The following is a 13,529-nucleotide window of genomic DNA, read 5'->3' on the forward strand; positions in this document are numbered from 1 at the left end:
GTCTGTAGGGATGCCCGACCAAGCCGGTGGTAACACGGGGATTCAAACCAGTGATCCCCATGTTGGTAGCTAACAGAATAGACCGCCACGCCACCCGGACGCCCCTATCTGAGCACTTCTGACCTACCTTTCTGGGCCTTTGCTTCCTGCGGAGCATTCTGTTTTGGCTCAGAGTTGCCATTTTGTTCTTGGACTGTGTTCCGTTGTCCGTGGTTCTGGTTCTCGAAACCATCCATCCAGTCCAGTGTTTCCCCAGCCTTCAATGCGGAGCGGTGTTCCTTGAACCAGCGGACAATGTCGGTACGGCCCAGTCCGGTTTGGCCCTCCAGCTGGCTGTACTCCTCGGGGGATGGCCACTGCTTTCTAGAGAACACCTGCCAGGCAATTTTACATTTTATACAAATTTCAGAGGATGTATTTTTTTTCTTTTCTTTGAAGACTAACTTTGTGACTAAACAGCAGATTCATTTAACTTAACAGGAGACCATTTTTATATTGGAAAATTTTTGGTTAAATACACTTTTTTATTCAATACAGGATAATTCAAACTAAAAGGGTTTGCGCCCTCTAATAAACCAACTCGAAGCGCTGAAAGTATAAACCAATACCTTGGAAAAGCAACAGAAAAAAAGGTCTCCCAAAACGAGAACATGTTTTAATGTTCTATTAATATTTGAAAGACCTCTGCTCGAGCTAACACCCCTGAGACAGGCTTATAACTGTTCAACTATTTAGGATGTGTCGTGTGTGATTTGCTTACTAATGTGAAGCTGTCTTTAATACAGAGCTATGAAATCAGTTATCAACACCACCTCTTCTTGCTGTCGTGTGCATTGGCGCTTTGTGTTCGAGCTCAGTCAACTTCAAAATATTTTTTCACACTAGAAAAACACCCCAACTACTGATGAAAGTACTACTTTACTTCATTTTACCTCAAAACATCGCCTCCTCTCATCTGCAATATCACCACAATTCAGCCTACGTGGCAGAGCAATCTAATTTTATGATTTTCAAAAACTATTTCAGCTGAAGTTGTAACTTATGTCATCGAAATATTGTTTCTTTAACCAGGTAAAAGTTTCACTTTTTAAAGAGTGACCTGGCCACGAGAGCAGCATAAACAGTGTTATAATATAAACAGACAATACAAACAGAAAAATGTCTCATCTGAACAGCATATTATTGCTTTTGACATGAATGTGCCATTTCATCTCGTCTCATCTCTTTCTTGTGTTTATATTTAGTTCTAACTCATAAACAATTCAACTGGTACACGTTCATGTTCATATCTGCCAGTGAAATCAATTTCATATCTTCTTACCTCTCTCAGCAGGGTGAGGGAGCGGCTAGCAATGAGAGCTGGGCTGGTGGAGGCTGAGAGGACAGGGGGGTGGGGAGAGGAAGAGGAGGAGGTGGTGAGGATGGGAGGCGAAACTGAGGAGGAAAGGACAGGTGGATGAGGGGAGGAGGCTATGAGCACAGGAGGAGAGGAGGAGGAGGAAGAGGAGGAGGAGGAGGAGAGGACAGGTGGATGAGGGGAGGAGCAGAGGGTTTTCCCATCTTGTTGGTGATGAGGAGCGCCATTCGGCAGCCCTCCAGGTCGGTCCACCATCTCTTCTGTGCTTTTGGGAGCTATGGTGAGTAAAGCCTTCTCCATGTTGTCCCTCAGGGCTCTGCGCTCCAAGAACCAGCAGTCCACCTCCACCTTTGACAGCCTGGTCTCCTGAGCCAGCTGGTCTAGAAGAGAACAGTAGAGTATGTCTGGTGAGTTTTATTTTCAATAACTGAAAAACTGTTGAGCCTGAGAATAAAAAAAAGGAAATAAAAAAAAAAAAGGAAAACAAAATTAAGTCTCTTGCCACTGGAACCCATGCCTCCTAAAAGTAACTGTTATTGTTGTAATTTAGGGACCTGACAAAGTTCAGCCCATTTATGGTCAACACATAATTAACATGACCTATTCAATGCCACTGGTAGGTTTAAAAAAAAAAAAAGAGTCTTAGGCCAAGAAAAAAAAATACTAGATATCGTCAACTAATTAAACATGTAAGTTGCAAAGCGTGGACACTGGACTTAAAAAAATAAATCACCTGTCAATCGGTAATCTGAATTGTTTTGTCCATTGACGTTTGCTGAATCGTCTGGTTTCTCACTGTTTGAACGTAAAGCCTTCTGATGGTGTAACTGTGGTTTTGAGGTATACAAATGTAGCCGGGTGGCAAATCTGTTAAATGATTTTCCACTTAAATTTAGTATAGTTTAACTGTTAATATATGTAATTGTTACACTGTCAAGCCATGTAAAATGTCATTTGATGTATTTAAATTGTGAAGCAGATTGTGAGTGTATTTTTATGGTTTTGGTTGTCATTGTATGTTTTGACCAGTAAGTGGCAGTGTTGCGGACTTTTATTGTAACTCCGTGCAAGTTATCCAAGTGCATCTTGGGTATTCTTTCTTTTTTCTTGCGTGAACCACCTGAAGATTGCGATGTGACGGTGCTCTGACTCTGTTGTAAGTAGGTGTAAATATCTTGTGAAATATACCTGTAACATTATTCCAAACAATATTGTATGTCGGTAATTTGACAAGATGGTTTGATTTAGACGCTACTGGAGTTGACGTTCGGTGATTTTGGGCGCGAGCCGTCGACCACTGTTCGCCATTGCAGGCATGACAAGGTAATGTTGGCGTGCATAAAGCCACACCATGCCATTATATTTGGGTAGTAAGGGAAATGGAAAGGTTTTATATGCATTTTAATTCTGTTTAAAGTTAACTGACAGAGTGAGAAGTTGCGCAATCTTCAGGAAGTTCCACATGTCTTTGTTAAACCCTGTTTAACATACATAGTCCACTGCCGTATTTTGCACCGTATTTTGTATTTATTATTTTCCTTTTAAAATCTTTTCTGTTAAACTTGCCACATCTGTGAACATTTATGAGCTGTTTGCTCGAAAGACACAGGAATTTATGCACTCAGTGAAACGATCTGCATTCGAAGGTTCAAACAATAAAATTAAAGCTACAAGAACCCCGGAAGTAATTGTGTCCTGTGTGGTATCTAATTCCACGGGCTACACAAATAAACGACTTGAATTTTCAAGAAATGCTCTGAGAAGGATGTGAGAACAACCGTGGACAAATCTGGCCAACTACGATTTTGACCACGATGGTTGCTTTAGCTATTTGTGCCCCAAAAGCTCAAAATAAATGTGAGAGAGGCGTGTCTTCATGTGTCTCAGTAGACTACAGTAAAAGCAAAACAACATGTATATCATCTAGTTCATATATATTCCTTCATGCTCCCCCATCTTTACAGTCAGTCCTCACAGTATAATATAAACAATTTAGGATACTACAAAAATTACGTGAAAGAAAAAAGTACCAAAAAAAAAAAAGTCGGTATTTTATCCCCAGCCCTTATTTGTGCTGTGCGTTCCAGTGGAGAGGATTGGGAGGGCTCCCAGTCTTTACCGAGCTCTACTTCGGTGGGAGAGTTGCTCCTCTGGAAACTCTCCTCCAGTGCCTTCAGCTGCTCTGATGACTTTCCCTTCACCCGTTCAAGCAGAGGAAACTGACTGAGGACCGCCTTCTTCACTGGACCATCTTTAGATACTGGTGTCACCTCTGCTTTAACTAGCACCGGTGGTGGAGGAACACCTTCAAGGCAAAAGGAGATACCGACACACACCATGACATACTGATAACATTTCAAAGCAATGGAGGTGGCTGTGTGATAGTACAAACAATAATGTCCCCTTTCCATTGTACTTTTGTTACTTGAATCACAGTGAATACGCTGTTTCTGTTCCCCTACTTCCTAATTTAGCCCCATGCCGAATGCTTTGACTGTATATATTAAGTAAAGGAGCAATTTCAAAGACATCAAAGCCAAAAATACAATCATCTCTACCACCCTTCAGAGTTTTTAGCTAAAAATACACAATTAGATGAAGGATCAAGAAACACCAAATTTAGCATTGCTAAATAATAATAATAATCTCCCCGTGCAAAAGTTGTGCAATATTTTTTGTTTTTATTTACCTCTTCAATTGGCCATAAAGAGAGTAAATTCAACCCACCCCTTTGTGTGGGCTAGCTGTTTTGTTTTTCTGCGCAGTAATTTAAATTCCCAACATAGATAATGAAGTTTCATTCAATCAAATTTAATGTACTATACACCAGCACTAATTACCCTTTTTAAACATTTTCTGACAATGTTGTGCCTTGTGTTTTAAATGCTTTCAAAAGATAACGTTTGTAAACACCTTTAAATTGAGACAATAAATGGAGACAAGTCTAGCAACTTAACATTTAAAAAACTTTAAGCCTCAAAAATATGCAAGATCAACTACACATTTTAGCAATTTACATGCAGCAATTATAAATTTTATGCTAACAACTTACTCATATAGCACCTTTTCATTAAGTGCAACACATGTGAGATAAACCAGAAAGAAACAAAGAAATAAAGTGAGGCTGTGATCACATTGAACACGTATTTGGCAGCGAGAGACGACTTTTTCTAATTGTTTTCAGTGGGGTTCCAAGTGTTTTACTTGCCGTTTATGTGCTCTGGGCACATAAACGGCACTTTTGGAGAAACGACCTGAGCACCTTTGAGAAATGTCCTACTCTGAGCAGAAAAACTGTCCATGTCATAACTGTTTTTTTCTCTGCTGTCTAATCAGAGCAAAGGGGCAGGCCTCATCAAATGACTTGTTTACAACTAAGATGGAGGAGGAAAAGCTTAAACTAGTGGTCCTAGCCTTTCTATGATTTAGAAAAATAAACGGCAGTGCAGATAATTGTAAGGGACAGGGCTGGTAGGCAAGAGGAATCACAGGTAGTTTTTTCAAAAAAGGGGTTTTTATTTACCCCAAAACAATTCCCCACCGATAACAAAAAGCTCTGGGCCTGTAAAAGAGGTCAACCAAACAGAACTTAACTCATATTATGCCAAATTAAGAAACTGAACATAACAAACTCAACGTACCAAACTGACCCAACAAACTGAACACAATGGCGAACATACTATATACTGGCTGGTCAGACCATTTTGAAACAAAAGGGGTACAACACAAACAAAACTCTACCAACTAAACTACAAATTAAAAAAACAAAACAAAACAGGACAATTCTTTAAAAAGTTAACCCATTTAAACAGTAATCAAAGCAAAAGAACCAAAACCTACCATATTCTAAAGAAACAAATAAAATATCTAAATTAAGAATAATATTCCTCCCCTATGACATGGTGGGTAGTTGGTACAGCCCAACTGGCCACCCTGTATTTAACAGCTCTGCTCTGTGGAGTGCATCTTTTGCTCAAGCCTGGCAAGATGTCTTCCAGCAGTGGCAACCAGCAGCGGCACCCCCAGCACTGGTAACTCAGAACCGAAAATCAGAGCAACTTAAAACTAAAGACTAGCTACAGTGTTGACTGTACAAAAGTTAACTAAATGTGTACACTACAAAATAGAACCAATGCACTGTCAAAATGGCTAAATAAAGTGTAAGTATGACGTATGAAGGAAAACCTAGTATGTGTCATGTCATTTATTTGTTTGTGATATGGAATGTGATGTGCCTAAAATAAAGTAAACTAAATTCTAACATAATAACTACAAATGTGTGGCTGCGAGTGTGGCCATCACGGTAATATAAAGATATACTGATCTGCCAAAACATTAAAACCACCTGTCTAATATTGGGTAGGTCCCCCTTGTGCTGCCAAAACAGCTCTGACCCATCGAGGCATGGTCTCCACCAGACCTCTGAAGGTATCCTTTGGTATCTGGCACCAAGACGTTGGCAACAGATCCTTTAAATCCTGTAAGTTGCAAGGGGTGGGGGCCCCATGGATTGGACTTGTTTTTCCAGCACATCCCAAAGATGCTCGATTAGAATGAGATCTGGGGAATTTGGAGGCCAGGGCAACACCTTGAACTCTTTGTCATGTTCTTCGAACCATTCCTGAAAATTTTTGCAGTGTGGCAGGGTGCATTATCCTGCTGGAAGAAGCCAATGTCATCAGATAATCGTTGCCATGAAGGGGTGTACTTGGTCTGCAACAATGTTTAGGTAGGTGGTACGTGTCAAAGTAACAATCACATGAATGCCAGGACCCAACGTTTCCCAGCAGAACATTGCCCAGAGCATCACACTGCCTCCACTGGCTTGCCTTCTTCTCACAGTGCATCCTGGTGCCATCTCTTCCCCAGGCAAACGATGAACATACACCCGGCCATCCACATGATGTTAAAGAAAATGTGATTCATCAGACCAGGCTATGGTCCAGTTATGACGCTCATGTGTAGATGTTTTCAGCGATGGACAGGGGTCATCACGAGCAGTCTGATCGGTCTGTGGCTACGCAGCCCCATGCGCAGCAAGCTGCGATGCACTGTGTGTTCTGACATATCACAGCCAGTATTAATGTTTTCAGCAATTTGAGCTACAGTAGCTCTTCTGTGGGATCAGAACAGATAGGTTCGCTCCCCATGCACATCAATGACCCTTGGGCATCCATGACCCTGTCACTGGTTCAGCGGTTGTCCTTCCTTGGACCACTTTTGTTAGGTTCTGACCACTGCATACCAGGAACACCCCACGAGACCTGCCGTTTTGCAGATGCTCTGACCCAGTTGTCTAGCCATCAGAAATTGGCCCTTGTCAAATTCACTCAGATCCTTATGCTTTCCCATTTTTCCTGCTTCCAACACATCAATGTCAAGAACTGACTGTTAACTTACTGCCTAATGTATCCCACACCTTGAAAGGTGTCATTGTAATGATACAATAATCAACGTTGCTCCCTTACCTCTGGTTTTAATGTTTTGGCTGATCGGTGTACATTGCTTAACAACAATAATGAGAAGCAATGACAAGTCAGATGGCTTGAGTTTTGTAGCTAGTTCATGTATTGCTAATGCTGGCACACAAGTGATTGACAGGTGACTAACTGCTGAGACCATGTCCAATTTGATCAGAATCAGGGCAATTGGGGTTAAAAGCAATACTATGTACATCATGTTAAAATGGATCCAATGTGATCACAGCCAAACACAACAAAACTGTGTGTGTTTCTAGTGATCAGTAGTAGTATGGGTGGTGTACACTGGGCACATCGGGTGGCCACACTACCTTTGAGGTTGAGTAGCCTCTGTTCACTGAACCACTTCTTGATTTCTCCTCTAGACAGTCCAGTGTTCTCTATCAGCCTGTAGATCTACCATATGATAAAGTAAAATGTAATACTGTACAATAATCAGAGGGACTTAATTTAGTCAACATGCACAAGCAATAATTAAATAATGAAGGAAAAGCATTGAAACGTGAGACTCATCTCAGATTTCATTTGAAATCCGTGCAGTGTGCAAAACAATGCCCAAAGCATTAAGAAAAACCCTTATGTTTTAAATATAGTGCTAATTGCAAAACATGGCAATTTAATTTCATTCACAGCTTACCTCGTCCTCCTCAGGGAATGGGCATTGTGTATAGCTGGCCCTCAGCACAGATAGCTGTTCAGCTGTTTTATTGGTATCTACAGTAAAACTTAGCAGTTTGGGTGAGGCCATCTTTGCTTTCAATGTGGGCGCCTGGATGGTTTGAATGATGGAGGGTCGCTTAGTTTCTGTGGCAATCACAGGAGATGGCAGGGGCCGTTTGAGGGATTGCGCCACCTGTGGATATAGCGATGGAAAAGAAAATAGTTTTTCTCAAGGGAGAGCTTTGCTGCAAACATTCATTAAAAAGAAAGAGACGACATTCAATTTTATGTATCACTGTAAGAAAGGTTTTTAGGTTTTTTTCTGATGCAAAGTACAATGTTGGGCATAATCTATGGATAACATGGGGTCTAGTCTAGATGTTGTTTGGCATTATCAATATTTTTTTGGACCAGTATCTCAGATCTAAGTGAACCGTGGAACACACTATGATTGGAAGGCTGATTATAACTCCCATTTGCCCATGCTGGCTGCTTTTCAAGATCGTGGAGTCTCTGCACCAGTCTGGGCAAAATAGGGCAGGTCACCATGTACAGTCGAAACACGTTATCTTGCAGAGTGCAGGATTTAAGATTTACATTGATTGCCTCGCAATTGAGCCTTCAAACAGTCAACGCTGTCATGGTAATATCAAATATTTTTATCCTTTACGACTGGCATCTGGACAAATCTGAGCTTGTAAGCAAGTGTGTGCGCCTTTATGATGGCAGTCGTAACCAGCGTGTTTACCTACAATTGTAATCCCAGGACATCAGTTGTTAAAAGTGATGCTGAATCTTTTCCCAGTCAATTAGGACTTAAATAGTATTCTGGTGTGTTCCTGGCTTAACATATCTTTTGAATGCTTGAGTTTTCTTATGTTGTGATGTGTTTAGCAAGTTGAATCAAATATCTAGCAAAATAAATCAAGAACATCAAACAAATTTCAGATGCTTTAAATCCTATTTGAGTCTATTTCTTCTATTAACTTGATCTGATTTCAGCATTCACATAAGTATACACTTTCAGACTTGGGAGCTTTCCAGTGTAACCAGTCTCCTTCTATTGGCTATGGAGTGTCTCCAGTAGAAGTGTTGAAGTGTTCACCACTCTCCTAAATTTTACTACATTAAATGAGGATCTGACCGAGCACTTTTCCATCAACAACATTGCTCCTCTAACCCCGAGGCAACCAGAGCCCCCTATTGGCTATATGCCTAGATTTTAAATGTGGATGTTTCTGTGCCTCTGACTGGTTATATTTCCATACAAGTTTTCATACCTGGTTAGCCACAGTGAGCGCCAGTGGAGTGCAGGTGACCGTGGAACCATTAGCTACTGGCGTCAGCACCAAGCTGGTCTGTCCTAGGAGTTGACAGGGGAGAGACTGGAGCAGAGAAGTTGCTGGTTGGGTGGGTTTTGAGGAGACAGAATGGGTGGTGGATGACTGGGCGTTGAGCTGAGGAGCTACTACTGTGAACGTCTGAGGGACAGATGAGATAGTGCCATTGAACATCTTCTTCCTGGCTTCTTCTACCTGTTATGGGAGAAATCGTAACGTTGTAGTCATATGACTTGTAACTGTTTGAAAATGCTTAACAAAAATGCAGGCATTTGAGAGGGATGAGAGGAACAACACACACCTTGGAGCCATCTTGGTAGGCAAATAAGAATATATAGCTGCATGATCATGGTTTGACTAAAAATACTTAAAATTCTGCATGATTCTGTGATCATGATTCTTGCTAACAATTCTTAGTCTGAATTATTTAAGTTATTTTGCTGTGCTTCTGGCATTTTGTAGAACTAAATGTTTCAGAAATGCTACAGTTAGGTCCGGAAATATTTGGACAGTGACACAATTTTCATAAATTCTGTCACTGTCCCTGTACGCTACCACAATGGATTTGAAATGAAATAATCAAGATGCAATTGAAGAGCAGACTTCCAGCTTTAATTTGAGGGTATTTACATCAAAATTGGAGGAAGGGTTTAGGAATTGCAACAATTTTAATACATAGTCCCCTCATTTCAAGGGACCTAAAGTAATTGGACAAATGAATATAATCATAAATAAAATGTTCATTCTTAATACTTTGTTGAGAATCCTTTGCAAGCGATGACTGCCTGAAGTCTGGAACCCATGGACATCACCAAACACGGTTTCCTCCTTTGTGATGCTTTGCAAGGCCTTGACTGCAGCTGTCTTCAGTTGTTGTTTGTTTGCAGGTCTTTCTGCCTTAAGTTTTGTCTTCAGCAAGTGGAATGCATGTTCGATCGGACTGAGATCAGGCGATGGACTTGGCCATTGTAGAATATTCCACTTCTTTACCTTGGAAATACTCCTGGGTTGCTCCCGCAGTATGTTTTGGGTCACTGTCTATCTGTACTGTGAAGCGCCATCCAATCAACTTTGCTGAATTTGGCTGAATGTGAGCAGACAGAATGTTCCTAGAGACTTCAGAATTCATGCGGCTGCTTCCGTCTTCTGTCACATCATCAATAAACACTAGTGACCAAGTGCCATTGGAAGCTATGCATGCCCATGCCATCACACTGCCTCCACCATGTTTTACAGATGATGTGGTGTGCTTCGGATCATGAGCCGTTCCAAGCCCTCTCTATACTTTTCTCTTCCCGTCATTCTGGTATAGGTTGATCTTAGTTTCATCTGTCCAAAGAATGCTGTTCCAGAGCTGGGCTGGCTTTTTTAGATGTGTTTTGGTAAACTCTAATCTGGCCTTTCTATTCTTGAGGCTTATGAATGATTTACACCTTGTGGTGAACCCTCTGTATTTGTTCATGTGAAGTCTTCTCTTCATGGTAGACTTGGATAACGATACGCCTACATCCTGGAGAGTCTTCTTCACTTCACTATTTGTTGTGAAGGGGTTTTCTTTACCATGGAAAGGATCCTGCGATCATCAACCGCTGTTGTCTTCCGTGGACGTCCGAGCCTTTTTGTGTTGCCGAGCTCACCAGTGCGTTCCTTTTTTCTCAGAATGTATCAAACTGTTGATTTGGCCACTCACAATGTTTCAATCTCTCTGATGGATTTTTTTCTTTTTTCGCAGCCTAAGGAAGGCCTGTTTCACTTGCATTGAGAGCTCCTTTGACTGCATGTTGTAGATTCGCAGCAACAGCTTCCAAATGATAATGCCACACCTGAAATCAACTCCAGACCTTTTACCTGCTTAATTGATGATGAAATAACGAGGGAATAGCCCACACTTGCTCATGAAACAGCTTTTGAGTCAACTGTCCCAATTACTTCAGGTCCCTTGAAATGAGGGGACTATGTATGAAAATTGTTGCAATTCCTAAACCCTTCCTCCAATTTTGATGTAAACACCCTCAAATTAAAGCTGAAAGTCTGCACTTCAATTGCATCTCGATTATTTCATTTCAAATCCATTGTGGTAGCGTACAGAGCCAAAATTATGAAAATTGTGTCACTGTCCATATATTTCCGGACCTAACTGTATATGCCACTATGATTATTATTTGTTGATTAAACTAAGAATAACAACAAGTGTGAGTACTCTAATGACAGGTGTCAGTAAGAAAACAGAAGTCACAGTTTGATGAGTGTTGGCAGCAGTACATCATGCACTAAAAATGATTGATATGTCATAAGGGAGCTTTGAGTTATCATTTGCGCTTGAGAATTGTAGCTAAAAACAGATTGAAATTTCACTAGCACTTTCCCTTTAGCCGATTTTATAGCCCTGGCAAAGGCTGAATTTTTCTCATCAACAAGACTTTGAATTTTTGTCAATATATGTGGGAAGCAAGCAACTAACTATAATCACCAAGCTAGCACTAAAATTGTTCTCAATAGGACCGTTATGTTCCTACCTCTTCAGGTGACCAACTGATGCCCTGTTTGAGCCTTTGCGTAGTGAACCAGACTTTGATTTGCTCCTCTGGGTGTTTGGAGGCTGCAGTGAGCCAGGACAGCTCAGCCTGCGTCGGGTAGGGGAATTTGTTGAAGGAGGAAATGAGCGTCAGGTTACCGTCCAGTGTAGGGTTGTATTTGGTTGTGTTGAGGGGCACTGCAATCTTCGGTACCTGGGGCAATATAGTCAGCTAAGTTAAATTAACAGTTAACTTTGGTGGAAGACAAAAAAAAGATAAAGTGATTAATCAATAGAAATTGTGATTTTTTTTTCCTGACATAAACCAGCAAAAATCTTCAGAAAAATAAATTATTAAAGATGGGTAAAATGGCAAGCAGATGTTATGAAGGGATGGCAGGTAGCAGACCTTTACCAGAATACTTTAATACTGTAACTTTTACATTAATGAAGAAATTGAGTTCTTCCCCCAATGAAGCGTTACCTGGGTGTAGTTTGGAGGCCGCTGCAGCGAAGGCATGATGTGAGAAAGGCTGTCTGCTTTGAGGAGCGTTGACTCTGGGATGATGACTGTCCCGTTAACGTTGAGCGCAGTTATCGGTTTTTTAGCCAAATCGGGGGTCAGTTTACCCAGCTGAGACTCTGTCCGTTTGGTGTCTGTTATAATTTTTGGCTTATTAATCTTGATTGTGGTGGACTTGCTGTGGGGGAGGACACCTAGCTCTTCCTCTTTATTGGAAGTGCTGCTGGATGTGTTATAAATAACTGCATTGTTACTACACCCCTCTATTGTCTGCTCTAAAATAGTCTGATTGTTCAGTTTGATGCGTTTGAATTTAAAGTTGCTTTCTCCTGGGTGACACCTCTCGTTGTGCTCTGTCAGGGTGTCGAACTTTTTTGTGTTGAAATTGCAGACAGCGCACAGGTAGAGAGGGTTGAGGATTACATTTGGGTGGTTGGCGTCTACATGCTCTTTGAAAGTGTTGAGATTTTGGGTTGAGAAGGAGCAGTACTTGCACTCATAGCCCCCTTGTTGTCTGCGCTGAGAGCCGGAAGTATCCGGTGGCTCTGCCTCTGGTTTGTCTATGGTTGGTGCCAGAAGATCCAGGGGCTCGTTTGTGGGCTCTAAGTCCATTAACTGCTGCTCCTCTGCAGAGGGATCTGTCTCCATAGGTCCATCCTCAGCATGGCTCTCCTCCATTTTCTATGGTAGGGAGAGGAAAGCTTTCAGACAAACAGCAATGATGGACCGTATACCTCCATAATGTTTGCTCACACCCATCCATCATTTTTTTTCAGTATGACTTCATTCAGTTCAATTAGGTTCATACATTTTTCTTTTTCTTTTTTTTTCTAAATTTATTTCTGATTTTTCCCTTTTTTCTCCCAATTTAGTGGCCAATCGATCCCTATTTTAATTCAAACACCCACCCTCGTACTGCATGCATTCGCCAACTGCATCTCTCCGGCCGGCAGTCTCGAAGGAGACCACCTCCCCACTTTCGTGACAAGGCGACTCCAGGCCGAACCACTGTTTCTTCCGACACACACAGAGACGCATTCACGTGACGAACACAAGCCGACTCCGCCCCCCTCCCGAAGACAGCGTTTGCCAATGATTGCTGCTTCATCGAGTCCGGCCATAGTCGGATCTGACGAGACCGGGGCGCGAACCCCAGTCCCCAGTGGGCAACTGCATCGACACAAAGCCGATGCTTAGACCGCTACACCACCACGGACCCCGTTCATACATTTTTCTGAGACCAAAATGAGAGAAATACCCAGATTAATAAAAATGAACACATGGTAGCAAACATCTGTGCACACATGCATCTATCCACAATCATCCAATCAATTTATGTCATAAACTCAATTTCAAATGAATACACAAATTTGTCAAATTAATGGTGAGGAAATGTTTAACAAGAATAGACTTTAGCAAGTAAACTCATACATCAATTATAATTAAATCGCTTAAATTTGAAAAATAAAATAAAATAAAAGACAATGAATCTTTGTATCTTCCTGCTTTAAGGTCCAATGATGTACAAAACATATTTGGTCTTGAATAATATTAGCTTGTTCAGTTCTTTCACCTAACAAACTAAACATCAACTTCAAGTTTGTCATCTAGGTACTTATAGGATTGTGTTAAAGTAAGCGATCAAACAATCACA

General features: G+C 41.3%; 1 protein-coding gene across 1 annotated transcript in view; it reads right to left on the bottom strand.

Moving 5' to 3' along the window:
* The window catches only part of zhx2a (zinc fingers and homeoboxes 2a), a 46,730-nt gene that overhangs the window by 4,846 nt on the left and 28,355 nt on the right, over positions 1-13,529 (bottom strand). The window contains exons 3-10 of the mRNA XM_056285702.1: positions 11,837-12,556; positions 11,354-11,566; positions 8,778-9,032; positions 7,475-7,690; positions 7,149-7,233; positions 3,477-3,662; positions 1,322-1,737; positions 128-374 (exon numbers count right to left, since the gene is read on the bottom strand). Coding sequence (XP_056141677.1) covers positions 128-374; positions 1,322-1,737; positions 3,477-3,662; positions 7,149-7,233; positions 7,475-7,690; positions 8,778-9,032; positions 11,354-11,566; positions 11,837-12,556 — 2,338 coding nt within the window. The remainder of the gene's footprint in view (positions 1-127; positions 375-1,321; positions 1,738-3,476; positions 3,663-7,148; positions 7,234-7,474; positions 7,691-8,777; positions 9,033-11,353; positions 11,567-11,836; positions 12,557-13,529) is intronic.

This window comes from Lampris incognitus, chromosome 9 (genome assembly GCF_029633865.1).
Source record: "Lampris incognitus isolate fLamInc1 chromosome 9, fLamInc1.hap2, whole genome shotgun sequence".
Classification (NCBI taxonomy): domain Eukaryota; kingdom Metazoa; phylum Chordata; class Actinopteri; order Lampriformes; family Lampridae; genus Lampris; species Lampris incognitus.